Source organism: Lepidochelys kempii, chromosome 10, assembly GCF_965140285.1.
Source record: "Lepidochelys kempii isolate rLepKem1 chromosome 10, rLepKem1.hap1, whole genome shotgun sequence".
Taxonomy (NCBI): Eukaryota; Metazoa; Chordata; order Testudines; family Cheloniidae; genus Lepidochelys; species Lepidochelys kempii.
Window position 1 is genome coordinate 48,133,709 of NC_136389.1, and position 12,160 is coordinate 48,145,868.

At 49.3% G+C, this 12,160-nt stretch overlaps 1 protein-coding gene across 5 annotated transcripts in view; it reads right to left on the reverse strand.

The window, feature by feature from the left end:
• MAN2C1 (mannosidase alpha class 2C member 1) overlaps positions 1-12,160 on the reverse strand; it is a 30,474-nt gene that overhangs the window by 17,534 nt on the left and 780 nt on the right. For 3 of the 5 annotated variants that reach the window (XR_012153947.1, XM_073303451.2, XM_073303454.1), the window contains exons 2-11: positions 10,541-10,666; positions 7,964-8,087; positions 7,255-7,331; positions 6,577-6,754; positions 5,948-6,137; positions 4,372-4,478; positions 3,885-3,995; positions 1,692-1,784; positions 857-973; positions 370-465 (exon numbers count right to left, since the gene is read on the reverse strand). Coding sequence is in view for 4 of the 5 variants with exons in the window: in XM_073303451.2 (XP_073159552.1) it covers positions 370-465; positions 857-973; positions 1,692-1,784; positions 3,885-3,995; positions 4,372-4,478; positions 5,948-6,137; positions 6,577-6,754; positions 7,255-7,331; positions 7,964-8,087; positions 10,541-10,666 (1,219 nt within the window). In the remaining variant the exon portion in view is untranslated. The remainder of the gene's footprint in view (positions 1-369; positions 466-856; positions 974-1,691; positions 1,785-3,884; positions 3,996-4,371; positions 4,479-5,947; positions 6,138-6,576; positions 6,755-7,254; positions 7,332-7,963; positions 8,088-10,540; positions 10,667-12,160) is intronic. The other 2 variants (XM_073303452.2, XM_073303453.1) reach the window with 1 other exon arrangement.

Genomic DNA, 12,160 nt, shown 5'->3' on the forward strand with positions numbered 1-12,160 from the left:
CAGCTCTGCCTCCCGAGACACATCCACCAGGGCCCAGGGAGACAGGAGAAGCTGGAGAAGTTGAGAGCCCTCCTGCAGTGACTCATCAGCTCCCCACTCCCCTGTGGATTTATCTTTAAAATGCCGCTAATTATAAAAACTCAAGGATCTGACACATTGCACAGACAGACAAATCTGGGCTTTACTCTGAACATCTAAAACCCCCACCTGCTCGTCCTATCACCTTCTCCCCACCTCTCGCCATGTGGCGCTCCCCTACAACAGCCTTTGCTTACAGCCCAGATGGCGGTGACATTCCCTTGCAAGCTGGGTACACTGGGACAGAAAGGCAGATGCATACCCATCTGCCTACCATGTCACATCGCTCACCTCCTCCACTCGACCTTTTAGCTCATAGGAATTGCCAGGCGGGAAATGGGTCACAACTTGGGAGCCGTCGATGCCTTCCCAGAAAAAGGTACTGTGCTGGAAGAGAGCAAAATGTCACCAAGGGGGAGTCTATAACAGCCTCACAGGGGGACACCACAGTGACAGCCAGAGTGGGGCACATTAGTCCAGGGAGCTACTGAAAGGAAACTTCTGGTTGCCCACCATTAACTTTTCAAAGCTGTCAGCTTCATACTTCAGCACCTTACCACAATGTGATCAGTAACCAAATCTTCTCTTGTCATGGGCTATGAACTACCTGATCCAGTCAGTCTCACGTACAGCTCTGGTGAGCTCTTTGAACGAGGGCTTAGGCCCAGAAAGCCGAAGGAACAGTTCAGCTAGTAGGAAGTTTGGTCACACGCGAGCCCACTGGGCAGATTCCCATACACACCCACACACACACCCACAGCAGGAAAGCCCAGCTCACCGGGAAGGTGTTCACCAGGCTCCAGCTGAGTTTCTGAGTCAGGAACCATTGTATCCCACAACCACGCATCAACTGGGGCAGCTGGGCCGAGTATCCAAAAGTGTCTGGCAACCAGAACTGGGAGCAGAGAAGAGAGTGTGCGAGAGAGAGAGAAACACAACCCTGTCACCTGCTCAGGTGTCTCTCAGACAATGTATCCGGGTGCACCTATCTCTCCACACATCTCAAGGGCAGAGATGGGAACAGGCCCAAATTCTGGATACCCCATACAGTCAGCCACGTATCACTGTGGCCCAAATGCCCTGCACAGGGCCCCCACAGCCTGGAGGAAATATTGCTAGGTAGTACGTGCTATATGAACTGCTCAAGGCCTATATACTGGGGAGTAGGAAGAGGTACACTGCACTAATATATATAAGACCCTAGCAGCCTCCAGCTGGAGTTTCTTGTGGATGGTCCAGTGGTTCAGGCACTAGTTTAGGACTTGGGAGACCTGGAATAAAGTCCCTGCTCTGCCACAGACTTCCTGTGTGACCCTGGGCGAGTCACTGGGCCTGTCTGTGACTGAGTTTCCCCAACCTGTACAATGAGAATAGCAGCACTGCCCTACCCCACAGGGGCGCATGAGGATAGATACAAAAGGGATCGAAAGAACTCAAATACCACAGTGATGGGCCACATACATACCTTAGATAGATCACTCCTAAGTGAGCGTGTCCCACCAAGAATGAAGCAAAGACAGTGGGAATATCAGCTCTGGAAGGGACTACATGCATCACCTCCCCCACACACAGAGAGGGAACGCGTAGAGGATCCACTGAGGAGGAACACGTACCTCTGAGCAGAGCCTCCCAAACTGCTGCTGGAAAAACCGCTGTCCCTGCAGGAACTGACGCACCATTGATTCACCACTGGGAAGATTCCCGTCCTGGGAAACAATGGCAGCCCTGAGGCATTCTGTGCAGATCTCCCGAACCCCTTGCCAACAGAGAAAGGCGAGTGGCCACCCCAGTAGCATGCACCCCATGGCAGGCCCAATCCATACAGCTCCCCGCTGAGACACTGCAGTCATGTATGGACTTGACACACCCTCCAGAGGGGTGGGGGAGGGCGACAGGGTCTGGGGAAAGGGAAGAGCTGTGTTGACAATACAGCTGAGGGTGTTACCGGGTTACGGTTCCAGGGTATAAGGTTGCCTAACCTAGAGTTAGGGGTACAGAGGGTAGGACTCCCTGGAATAGGGTAAGGATTCCAGTTGGTAGGACTATCCAAGCTCGCATTATGCTTCCAGAGGGTTGGGCTCCCAAGCCTAGGGTTCACATGGATAGGAGTCCTGCAGCTAGGGTTGGGTTCCAGAGGGCAGGGCTCCCCAAGCTAGGGTTAGATTTCCAATGGATAGGATGCCCCAGCTAGGGTTAAGTTTCCAGAGGGTAGAGCTCCCCAAACTAGGGTTAGAGTTCCAGAATGTAGGACTGCCAGGGTTAGGGTTCCAGAGATAGGGCTCCCCAAACTCAGATTAGGATTCCATCAGGTAGGGCCAGCCCAAGCTAAGGGTAGGGTTCCAGAGGGTAGGACTCTGCAAGCTTAGGTTAGGGTTCCAATGGGTAGGGCTCCTCAAGTTTGGGTTCCAGAGGATAGGCCTCCCCTGGTTAGGGTTCCAACAGGTAAGGTTCACCTGAGTTAGGGTTCCTGAGGATAAGGTTCCTTAGGCTAGGGTTAGAGTTTAAATGGACAACAGTCCCCAATGGTTAGGGTTAGGGTTCCCAGGGAGAGGACTCCCCAGGCGAGGGTTAGGGTTCCCAGGGTAGGGCTGTTGTGAAAGAACAGGATTTGATATAACTCGCAGCCATCTTGTGCACTTAGCCCCCCATAAGCTGGAAGCGAGGACACCACATAGGAATAATCTGGCCTTGCTTAGGCAGACAGAACAAAAACAGTTGCAAGCTGCAGTTTTACTGGCTGGGATAGATAAAAGTGAAAGGACAGATTCATGGGAAGGCGTGTGTGGGAGGGAAACATGGAAAACTGACCCTGATTCTGGTTGTCTGTGTTTATCAGGGTTTTTTTGGCTGAAGCTGCTTTGCTTATATGGAGAATAATGAATTGTTATTGGCTGTTGCTAGGGAAATTGTTAGCCTGTTAGAGGCTATTGTGAGTTATGCGCTTTGTCTGGAGAAAATCTATAAAGAGTTTAGTTAAAAAGCATGCTTTGGAGCAGTCGGAGGAAGCTTTTCTTCAGGCAAGGAGCTGATACCTAAACTCCCCATCAGCTGGACAGAAGGGCCCCCGGAAAGCTGGCTGGCTATCACTCGAAACCATTTCAGACTTTGGGTAAATATAAATGTTTGGAATGCTCTAGCCCTACTGCTGAAGCATTTAGATGTGTGCGCGCTTCAGACCTCATAAAAAAGTAGTTTTAGGTAAAAGCACTCGTTTGTGCCAATCATTTATCAGATGGAAGAGCTGTGTCCCCACTGATTTATTCCTGACGCTGCCTGGAGAGAAACAGTTAAGTTACCACTGCAGCGCTGTGGGTTCTGAAAACCCGGGGTAACAGGGCTGCCCAAGCAAGCATTAGGATTCAAGATGATACGACTCCCCAAACTAGGGTCAGGGTTCCACAGGGTAGGGATCCCCAAGGTAGCCTTATGGTTCCAACAGAAAGGACTCCCCACACTATATTTAGGTTTCCAATGCAAAGGACTCCCCTGGCGAAGGTTAGGGTTTCAGAGTATAGGGTTCTTCAGGATACATTTAGGTCCCCAACGGCTAGGATTAATGTCCCAAAGGGTAGGGGTCTGAGATAGTGGTCTTCAGGTACTATTAGTGTTCCAAATGGTAGGGTTAGGGTTATACTTCCAGAAGGGAGGGCTCCCCGGGCCAGGGTCTGGGTTCCAAAACCCCTCTCATGGTTCCCGTTGAGGGTCTGAGCAGAAAAACATGTTAAAAGAAGGCATCTGAGACTCAGTAACTGATCTGTTATAGAGAAGACTCAGAGGGTGGTGCAGAAGGGCTGCTGTGATCTTACCATTTCTACCCAAGTGCCACCAACAGGTATGAACCGTCCCTCTTTGGCATAGTCCTGAATCTGAGCGTACAGCCCAGGATACCAGTTCCTCACCCACTCAAACTGCTGGGCCTGCAAAGAAAACGGAGCCAAGAAGCACATGGAAATTATTCTAGAGATTATCCAATTTGGCTAAAGCTTCTGGCTCACAGCAGCTGCAAACCTAAATTTTCAGCAGGCATTGGAGCTCAGTGCAAATAGGACTGGTCCCAGACCTGGCAGGACAGCTCTCTGCTGCCAGGCAGGAGGCTTGGGCTGAAATCTGCACCTGGCATCTGGGTTTGGGAGCATGGTAGAAGCAACTTGGAGACTAGGGATAGAGAAGTCCCTTGCATAGAAGCCCCCCTCCCAGCCACTTACCATGCTCCTTAGAATATGCACTGACCTTCCTCCTGTCTTTGCTCCAGGAGTTTTGCTGCCCACCTCGGGACAGAAGACGCCAACTCACCTGTGAGCAGACAAACGTGAACTCCGGGTTCTTCTCCATCAGGCGTATGACAGTCACCCAGCTGCGAGCACACTTGCGGATAGACTCCTCGTATGGCCACAGCCAGGCTGCAGGGACAGAAGCAGGCTGAGCTCACCGTGGCCACATGGCTTTTCCATTTTAAATGGCCATTATTTTATATACACACACAGCCTGAAGCCTGCCAGTGCCCATTGTGTGCTGCCTTCCCCTGGCTGGAAAGACACAACTGAGCCTCATCTGTAGGGCCCTACCAAATTCTCGGCCGTGAAAAAAGTCACAGACCATGAAATCTGGTCTCCCCCGTGAAATCCGATCTTTTGAGTACTTTTACCCTATACTATACTCTTTTATACCATAGGGTAAAAGTATATACAAGTACACAGCGTTTCTCAAACTGGGGATCCCAACCCAAAAGGGGGTCTCAAGCCCGTTGTATAGGGGTCGCAGTATTGCTACCCTTACTTCTATGCTGCCTTCAGAGTTAGGTGGCCGGAGAGCGGCAGCCGCTGGCCAGGCACCAAGGTCTCAAAGTAGTGCCACTTCCAGCAGCAACACAGAAGTAAGGATGGCACAGTATGGTATTGCCACCCTTACTTCTGCGCTGCTGCTACTGGTGGCACTGCCTTCAGAGCTGGGTGGCCGGAGAGCAGCGGCTGCTGGCCAGGAATCCAGCTCTGAAGGCTGCGCTGTTCCTGGTGGCGCCGCTGCCTTCAGAGCTCAGCACCCGTCCAACAGCCGCCATGCTCCAGCCACCCCGCTCTGAAGGCAGCACAGAAGTAAGGGTGGCAATACTGCGACCACCCCTACAATAGCTTTGCAACCCCCTTTTGGGTTGGGACCCTCAATTTGAGAAACGCTGACTTAAGGGCTTTACAGGTTTGTATTTTTCCGGTTTTCAGTACATATTCATGCTTTGCTACAACTCCGGGAAATTTAAGATTTAAATATCTGAAATCGTGACATTCAAGATTTTTAAAATGCTACGACCATGAAATTCACGAAAATAGACTGTGAATTCAGCAGGGCCCTACTCATCCGGGATCCAAACTGTGCTGCCTTTACAAGAATCAACTATTGCGGGGAGTGAAGACATGGGAAAAATCACACTATTAAAATGAAAATGGATTGAAGCACGGTTGTAAATCCTGAGGAGTCCCCACCTCACGGGGCGGCTGCCTGTCCTGGATGCTTCACTTCCTTTCCCCACAATAGCATGACTAGAGAAAACCCCACTGGGAATTTGAAATCTAGGGGCCAGGCAAAGGAAGTAAGGAATGGGCATGGAAGGCTTTGACATGCCCCTTTGGCAAGGATGCCTTTCAGCCCTGTGGTAAATCACCATCTCCAGCCAGGCTGACACGGCTACGTACATTTCGTAGCTGATGGCTGGGATGTCCCAGTCCCTTCCCCTAGAGGCTCAGAGCATCACTTCTACAGAATGCTCAGTGCCTGCTCGCCTGAGAACCGCTCCCCTCTGGCAGAATCCAGCGTCACTGGCCAGCCCTACTAACCACAGACATTTCAGTAAGGACACATCCCCTGGACTCATTTTTACCAGAATCGATGTGGCAGTGGCCCATAGCGTGGATAGTGTGCTGGCTCTCTCCATTTTTCTGGCTGAAGACGGAAGAGGCGAGCTGACGCACTGCAGGGAAGGTAGAGGGGTCAGTGACGTCAAGCAGGTTAACCATCTGATTGGCCACGTACAGGGTCTGGAAGCTCCGCTGGTTTTCCTCCCCGAGGAGCTGAGGGAGGGCAAGAGTGAGAAGAGATAGACGCTGAGCTCAGCAACTCTTATATTGAACAGGCTGAGTGTCTATACGAGGTGATGGACAGCATGCTGAACAGCATGCTGCACATGTGGACAGCCCATTAGCCGTGTCCTACCAACTTCCCACCTCTACCAATGACACGTGGAGCCTGATGCAATACAGACCCAAAGGTGGTGTTTCCTTCACCTAGTGTCTGCACCTTGCTTTTTTGGAACTCAGAGGCTGCAGATGTTAGCTGGCATGATTAGACAAAGGAGACATAAGCTACGATGGCAAATCTTCTTGGTCTTTTTGGTAGAGGCTGGAGCGCTGAGGGGAAGGAGGCTAAATCAAGGGAAAGACATGAAAAAAGGAGGCGGGAGGGAGGTAGAGGAGCTGGAGAATAAAAGAGACAGAAGATTAAAGTATTTACCTTGGCCATGTCCACAAGTATCTCAAAATCTACCAGCAGCTCATGGACATCCCTGTTGAAGACCACAAGCTCCGCCTTGTTCAGGGTGAACTTCTTGTCAGGGTCAGGAGGTGCAATCAGGCTGCCTTTTCCAGCCCCAAAGAGACCATTGCAAGCAACTTCCACATAGACAGTCAGGCTGTAGAAATGAGAAAAATGGAAACAGAAGTCACCAGAGATCAATGACCAACTCACTGTGTTCTCTGCGTGGAGACTAGGAAACAAGATCTGCCAAAAGCACAGGAACGGTTGGACCAGGCCAGACACCAGTGGCCTGTCTAGTCTGGTATCCCGTCTCTTATGGTGGCCAGTGCTTCAGAGACAGACATACTACACCTCCCTAACTCCGCAACACTGTTCCACAGGGGACAATTTTCTTTCTGATCCTAGCTAGTGAGCAACTCACACCCTGAAGCACAGCACTCAATAAACCTTGCCATTGTAATCCAGCCTGACGTTACCTCAGGAGCTGAGCAGCCAATGGGTGACAATGCTGCATCACTGGTCTTCACACAGCTCTGAACAGGGAGGCCTGGGCACTTTCCCTGCGTGCTGTGGCTGTGCCAAGAGTGCCTCATGGCCCCTCCAACCAGTTCAGGGTGGGGGTTTCCCTGAATTTCAGCAAGTGTCAATGCTCACCTGTGAGGCTCCGCCTCCTCGAGGCCTTCTGTCAGGATGTAGCTGGTCTTCTCCCCTTCTTTAGTCAAACCCTGTGTCTCAGGACAGGGAGGAGGGACATTAAAATAGCTCCATGATAACACTCACATCAGAGATGTTAACAGGTCCGATGGGAACGGCTGCCATTCTGCATCAGTACAGAATCACTAACCCACGGCTTGTTGATACATATCAGCAGAGGGGCCCCTTCTGACACATGGCAGATTACCATGGAGTTGTGTACTGAGATTGTGCTCACTGTTTGCCTATGGAACTAGTACAAAGAGTATTTGCAGCACCCCACTAAATGAAGATTTTGCTTAAACCCCCTAGGACATGTCTCCATGCCTCATCAAACACACACTAAAAACATTGTGGAAAGGGTTGGCTTCTCCTGGAGAGCTGCTGCAACCCCAGTGTGAACACCAATCCCATGGGTATTCCATGCCACAGACCAATGGTCAGGACTATTGCATTAAAAATCTCAGAAAACAGGGAAAAGCGCTATATAATTAGGAGGAAATTAAAATCCAGTCTGATTGAAACCATGTAACAAATGGCAGGGCATTCCTACAGCCCCGTTATAAAGGGCTGAGACAGAGGACACATCATGGAAACAGCATTGATTGCAGCACTGCCCAGGATGTACTTCTAATGAAGATCTAGCATTGGCACATGTACTTCCTCTTACCTGGACTGGCTGCGCATCCCTCCACACCATCCCCTCCCCATCGCTTTCCCACAGGAGATGCACTTCCTTCCCCGCCCATTCTCTGGGGATGCTAAGCTCCACTTTAAACCAGCAGGTCCACCACCTGAAAAAGACAGGCACATACACTCCTGAACTCATGTTGAGCCATTAATGATTAAGCATTTCCCTATGAAAGGTTAACCTGCACAGGACACTACCGCCTCAGTAGAATCTCTAAGGAGGTCTGTGGGGAAACCACGCAGTATGTACAGACACCAACGCACACACACACACAGGAGACAATCCCTCCAGGGCTTGCTTTTATTTTTTCCTAAGAGTGAAAGATGCTCAGCTGACAGCCCCACAGACAGAGGTCTGCTCTGTATAGATCAGATACAATAGGGCATAGTCAGCAGCAGTACAAGCACCCCACGCTCTGCCTCCACCCATACACATCAAGCCAGATGCGCCAGGAACATCCATGGGCAGTTTGTTCTCCATGGCTCAGTCAGTCAGAAGGTCACCAAGGAGGGGGAAGTTTAGAGGCGCTTTTACAGTACAGACACCTGTCACCTAGGAACTGGACTGAGACACCCACACATTCCACCTTGGTCCCCAAAGACCCAGGGCATCTCAGCCAGCTGTCTAGCAGTAGATTTCTCTGACAGCGCAGGTCAAACAGGACACTGAGATCAGCTCCCTTTTCCATGGCATTCCCCAATGCAGCAGGGCTTGGCAGTGTTGTAGGTAGCAATTCCAGGAGGACAAAGGAGCTGCCATGCTGGAAGCAGAAGAGGCACGCAAAGGGGGGGTCTCACATTACCAGCATGGGGTGAGACCAGAGGAGATTGTGACTGCAGGGATAGAGCAGCTACCCACCAGGCAGGAAAAGGCCTCAGAAGGGGAGAAAAGGGATGAAATCAACCCTAGTTCATGAAGCCCCAAGTCTCAAAGTTCCACTCCCCGCACCTCCGTAGTCTAACATGAAGTATTCCACACGGACAGCTGTCGGGGGAGTCAAGTTGAATGACAGGGGCTCTGGATGGACAGAGACAGCTAATTAGCTTCCAGAGATCTTGGGTCAAGTTTTAGTCCGGAGTTTATTTTTATGACCAAATTATAAACACCCAAGACAGAGGTATTTATGATAACTCCTTTAACTGCCCCAGCATTATCACAGACCTTCTGTTCTGCCTGGAGATTTGCTGATAGGCCCAAGGCATAAATCAAAATCCAAGTCCTAAACATGGAGCTGAAAGAATCCAAAAGAGTGAGGTAGAAGGCTGAGCGAAGAGATTTCAGAGTGCCTGGCTCGCAGGCTAGTCCTGCCTCTGACACTGACTTGCCATGCGGCCTCACTCAAGTTACTTAACTTCTCCATGCATAACTTTCTCCCCAAATGTAAAACAGAGACGATTAAATATCTTCTGTCCTACTTCATCAGGGGTTTCTAAGGATTAGCTAATATGTCTACAAGCAACCTCAAGATGCAAGGTGATAAAGATATCTTTAGGTGTAGAAAAGAACTGTATACACACACATGTTGCATACAGTTCTACTGATTAATCTGCAGCACCTGGGGAGTAAACCTCACACACGGAGCTCATTGTGTCCCTCAAGGGGAAAACCAATGGTGTCTTCACACCACTTCCTCATTTAAATAAGAAACAGTTAAAAAACAAAAAGAAAAGGAGGACTTGTGGCACCTTAAAGACGAACCAATTTATTTGAGCATAAGCTTTCGTGAGCTACAGCTCACTTCATCAGATGTATATCGTGGAAACTGCAGCAGACTTTATATATACACAGAGAATATGAACCAATACCTCCTCCCACCCCACTGTCCTGCTGGTAATAGCTTATCTAAAGTGATCATCAGGTGGGCCATTTCCAGCACAAATCCAGGTTTTCTCACCCTCCACCCCCCCACACAAATTCACTCTCCTGCTGGTGATAGCCCATCCAAAGTGACAACTCTTTACACAATGTGCATGACAATCAAGTTGGGCTATTTCCTGCACAAATCCAGGTTTTCTCACATCCCCCCCACCCCCATACACACACAAACTCACTCTCCTGCTGGTAATAGCTCATCCAAACTGACCATCCAAACTGTATGGGGGTGGGGGGCATGTGAGAAAACCTGGATTTGTGCAGGAAATAGCCAGACTTGATTGTCATGCACATTGTGTAAAGAGTTGTCACTTTGGATGGGCTATCACCAGCAGGAGAGTGAATTTGTGTGGGGGGGTGGAGGGTGAGAAAACCTGGATTTGTGCTGGAAATGGCCCACCTGATGATCACTTTAGATAAGCTATTACCAGCAGGACAGTGGGGTGGGAGGAGGTATTGGTTCATATTCTCTGTGTATATATAAAGTCTGCTGCAGTTTCCACGATATACATCTGATGAAGTGAGCTGTAACTCACGAAAGCTTATGCTCAAATAAATTGGTTAGTCTCTAAGGTGCCACAAGTACTCCTTTTCTTTTTGCGAATACAGACTAACACGGCTGTTACTCTGAAACCAGTTAAAAAACAGTTCATGTCACTTTGTTCCTCTAAGGCTGGTACTTACGTGGGTCCAAAGGAATCCCCAACTTTCGCAGGTCTGAATTCTTGTCTGACAGCTTCATCATGTGGGATTCGCTGAGGGGTCTGGAAGCAGGAGAGAGACACCAGGGAGCAGGTGTCCCCAAACAGCCTGCAGTAAAGATGACAGGCAATAAAGCCAAACGCCCCAAGGTACGAGGATCTGTCTCCCAGTCTCCCGACCAAGACTAAAACTTTGTCACACTTGGTTTTTCTCAGTGGTTCACCACTGCAGAAACATTCAGTTTAAAAAAACCCCAAACCATGTTTTAAAAAACTAACAATCCCGTTTCTTGTTAGCCTGACAATAAGCCTGGGTGCCCAGAGTGGCACGTGGTCACCATCAGCAGCAGAACACCTGTATCTGCCTTGTATATTTTCACTACCACAAGTGCCAAGCCATGGAGATTTTCTTTGTTCACACAATCATAGAAATGTATGGCTGGAAGGGACCTCTAGCCCAGCCTCCTGTGCTGAGAGAGGACCAAGTAAATCTAGACCATCCCTGACAGGTCTTTGTCCAAGGGGTTCTTAAAAAACCTCCAATGATGGTGGTTCCACAACTTCTCCAGGTAACCTGTTCAGAGCTTAACTATCCTTATAATTAGAATTTTTTTCCTGATGTCCAAACTAAATCTCCATTGCTGAAAACTAAGCCCATTACTTCTTGTCCTATCCTGAGCGGATGTGGAGAACAATTGATCACCATCCTCTTCATAACAATGTTTCCCTTTTGTTCCTTTCTATTTAAATGGCAGTAGCCCCCATTCAAAGCTTTACAAATACCTTTGCAAGCAAAGGTTACAGCAGTATTCCCCATATTAGCACTGGATGAAGCTATGACAGTCTACACCAGCTGAGGATCTGTCCCTACGTGTACTCACATGAGCCACGTATAGCAATACCATGGTATAGTTATCTACTTGTACAGATTTTAAAGACACTAGCTGTACAGTAATAGTCACATTATGACTTAAAGCATCAAGAGATTTATAGTCCAGACAGAAATTCCACTCTTGAAGCAACAGAGTGACGTAGTCTTAGACCCGTCATGTCATTCGTTTATCTGAGTTATGAAGAAGAGGGTTACAATGCAATTATTGGTTTGTTCTTTTCCAGAAAAACAGGATTGAAGGATTTTTTTAAAATGTAATACAAGTGGGGGGTTTCAGACATCCTCCCAGGTTAGTGGCTGCAGCATGCTGCTATCAGAGTAGCGCACGTGGGCAGGAAGCTAGCTGTGAGAATAGCAGTATTGCTCTGAGGCTGGTTGGTTCCCACTTTCTCCCACCCAACCCAGCCTACATGACTCCTTTGTGCCCCATGGCAGGATTGGAAGGGGGGGGGGGGGACGACACACGTGGCAATACTGTTGATCTCACATCTAGCTTCCTGTGCATGCGTAGATTCAGGCCCCAATCCTGCAATTTATTGTAAATGGACAGGCTGTGCGTCTATGCAGAAGCCCCATTAACGTCAGTGAGGCTCAGCCTCCACCCTGGGCTCCTCCTGAGCGGAGCCAGTTGCAGGAGCAAGGATTTACATGACAGCTGCCAGGAACAGAAGCAGTCATGGTAGGGTCTATGAAAATAGTCTTTTTATTTAA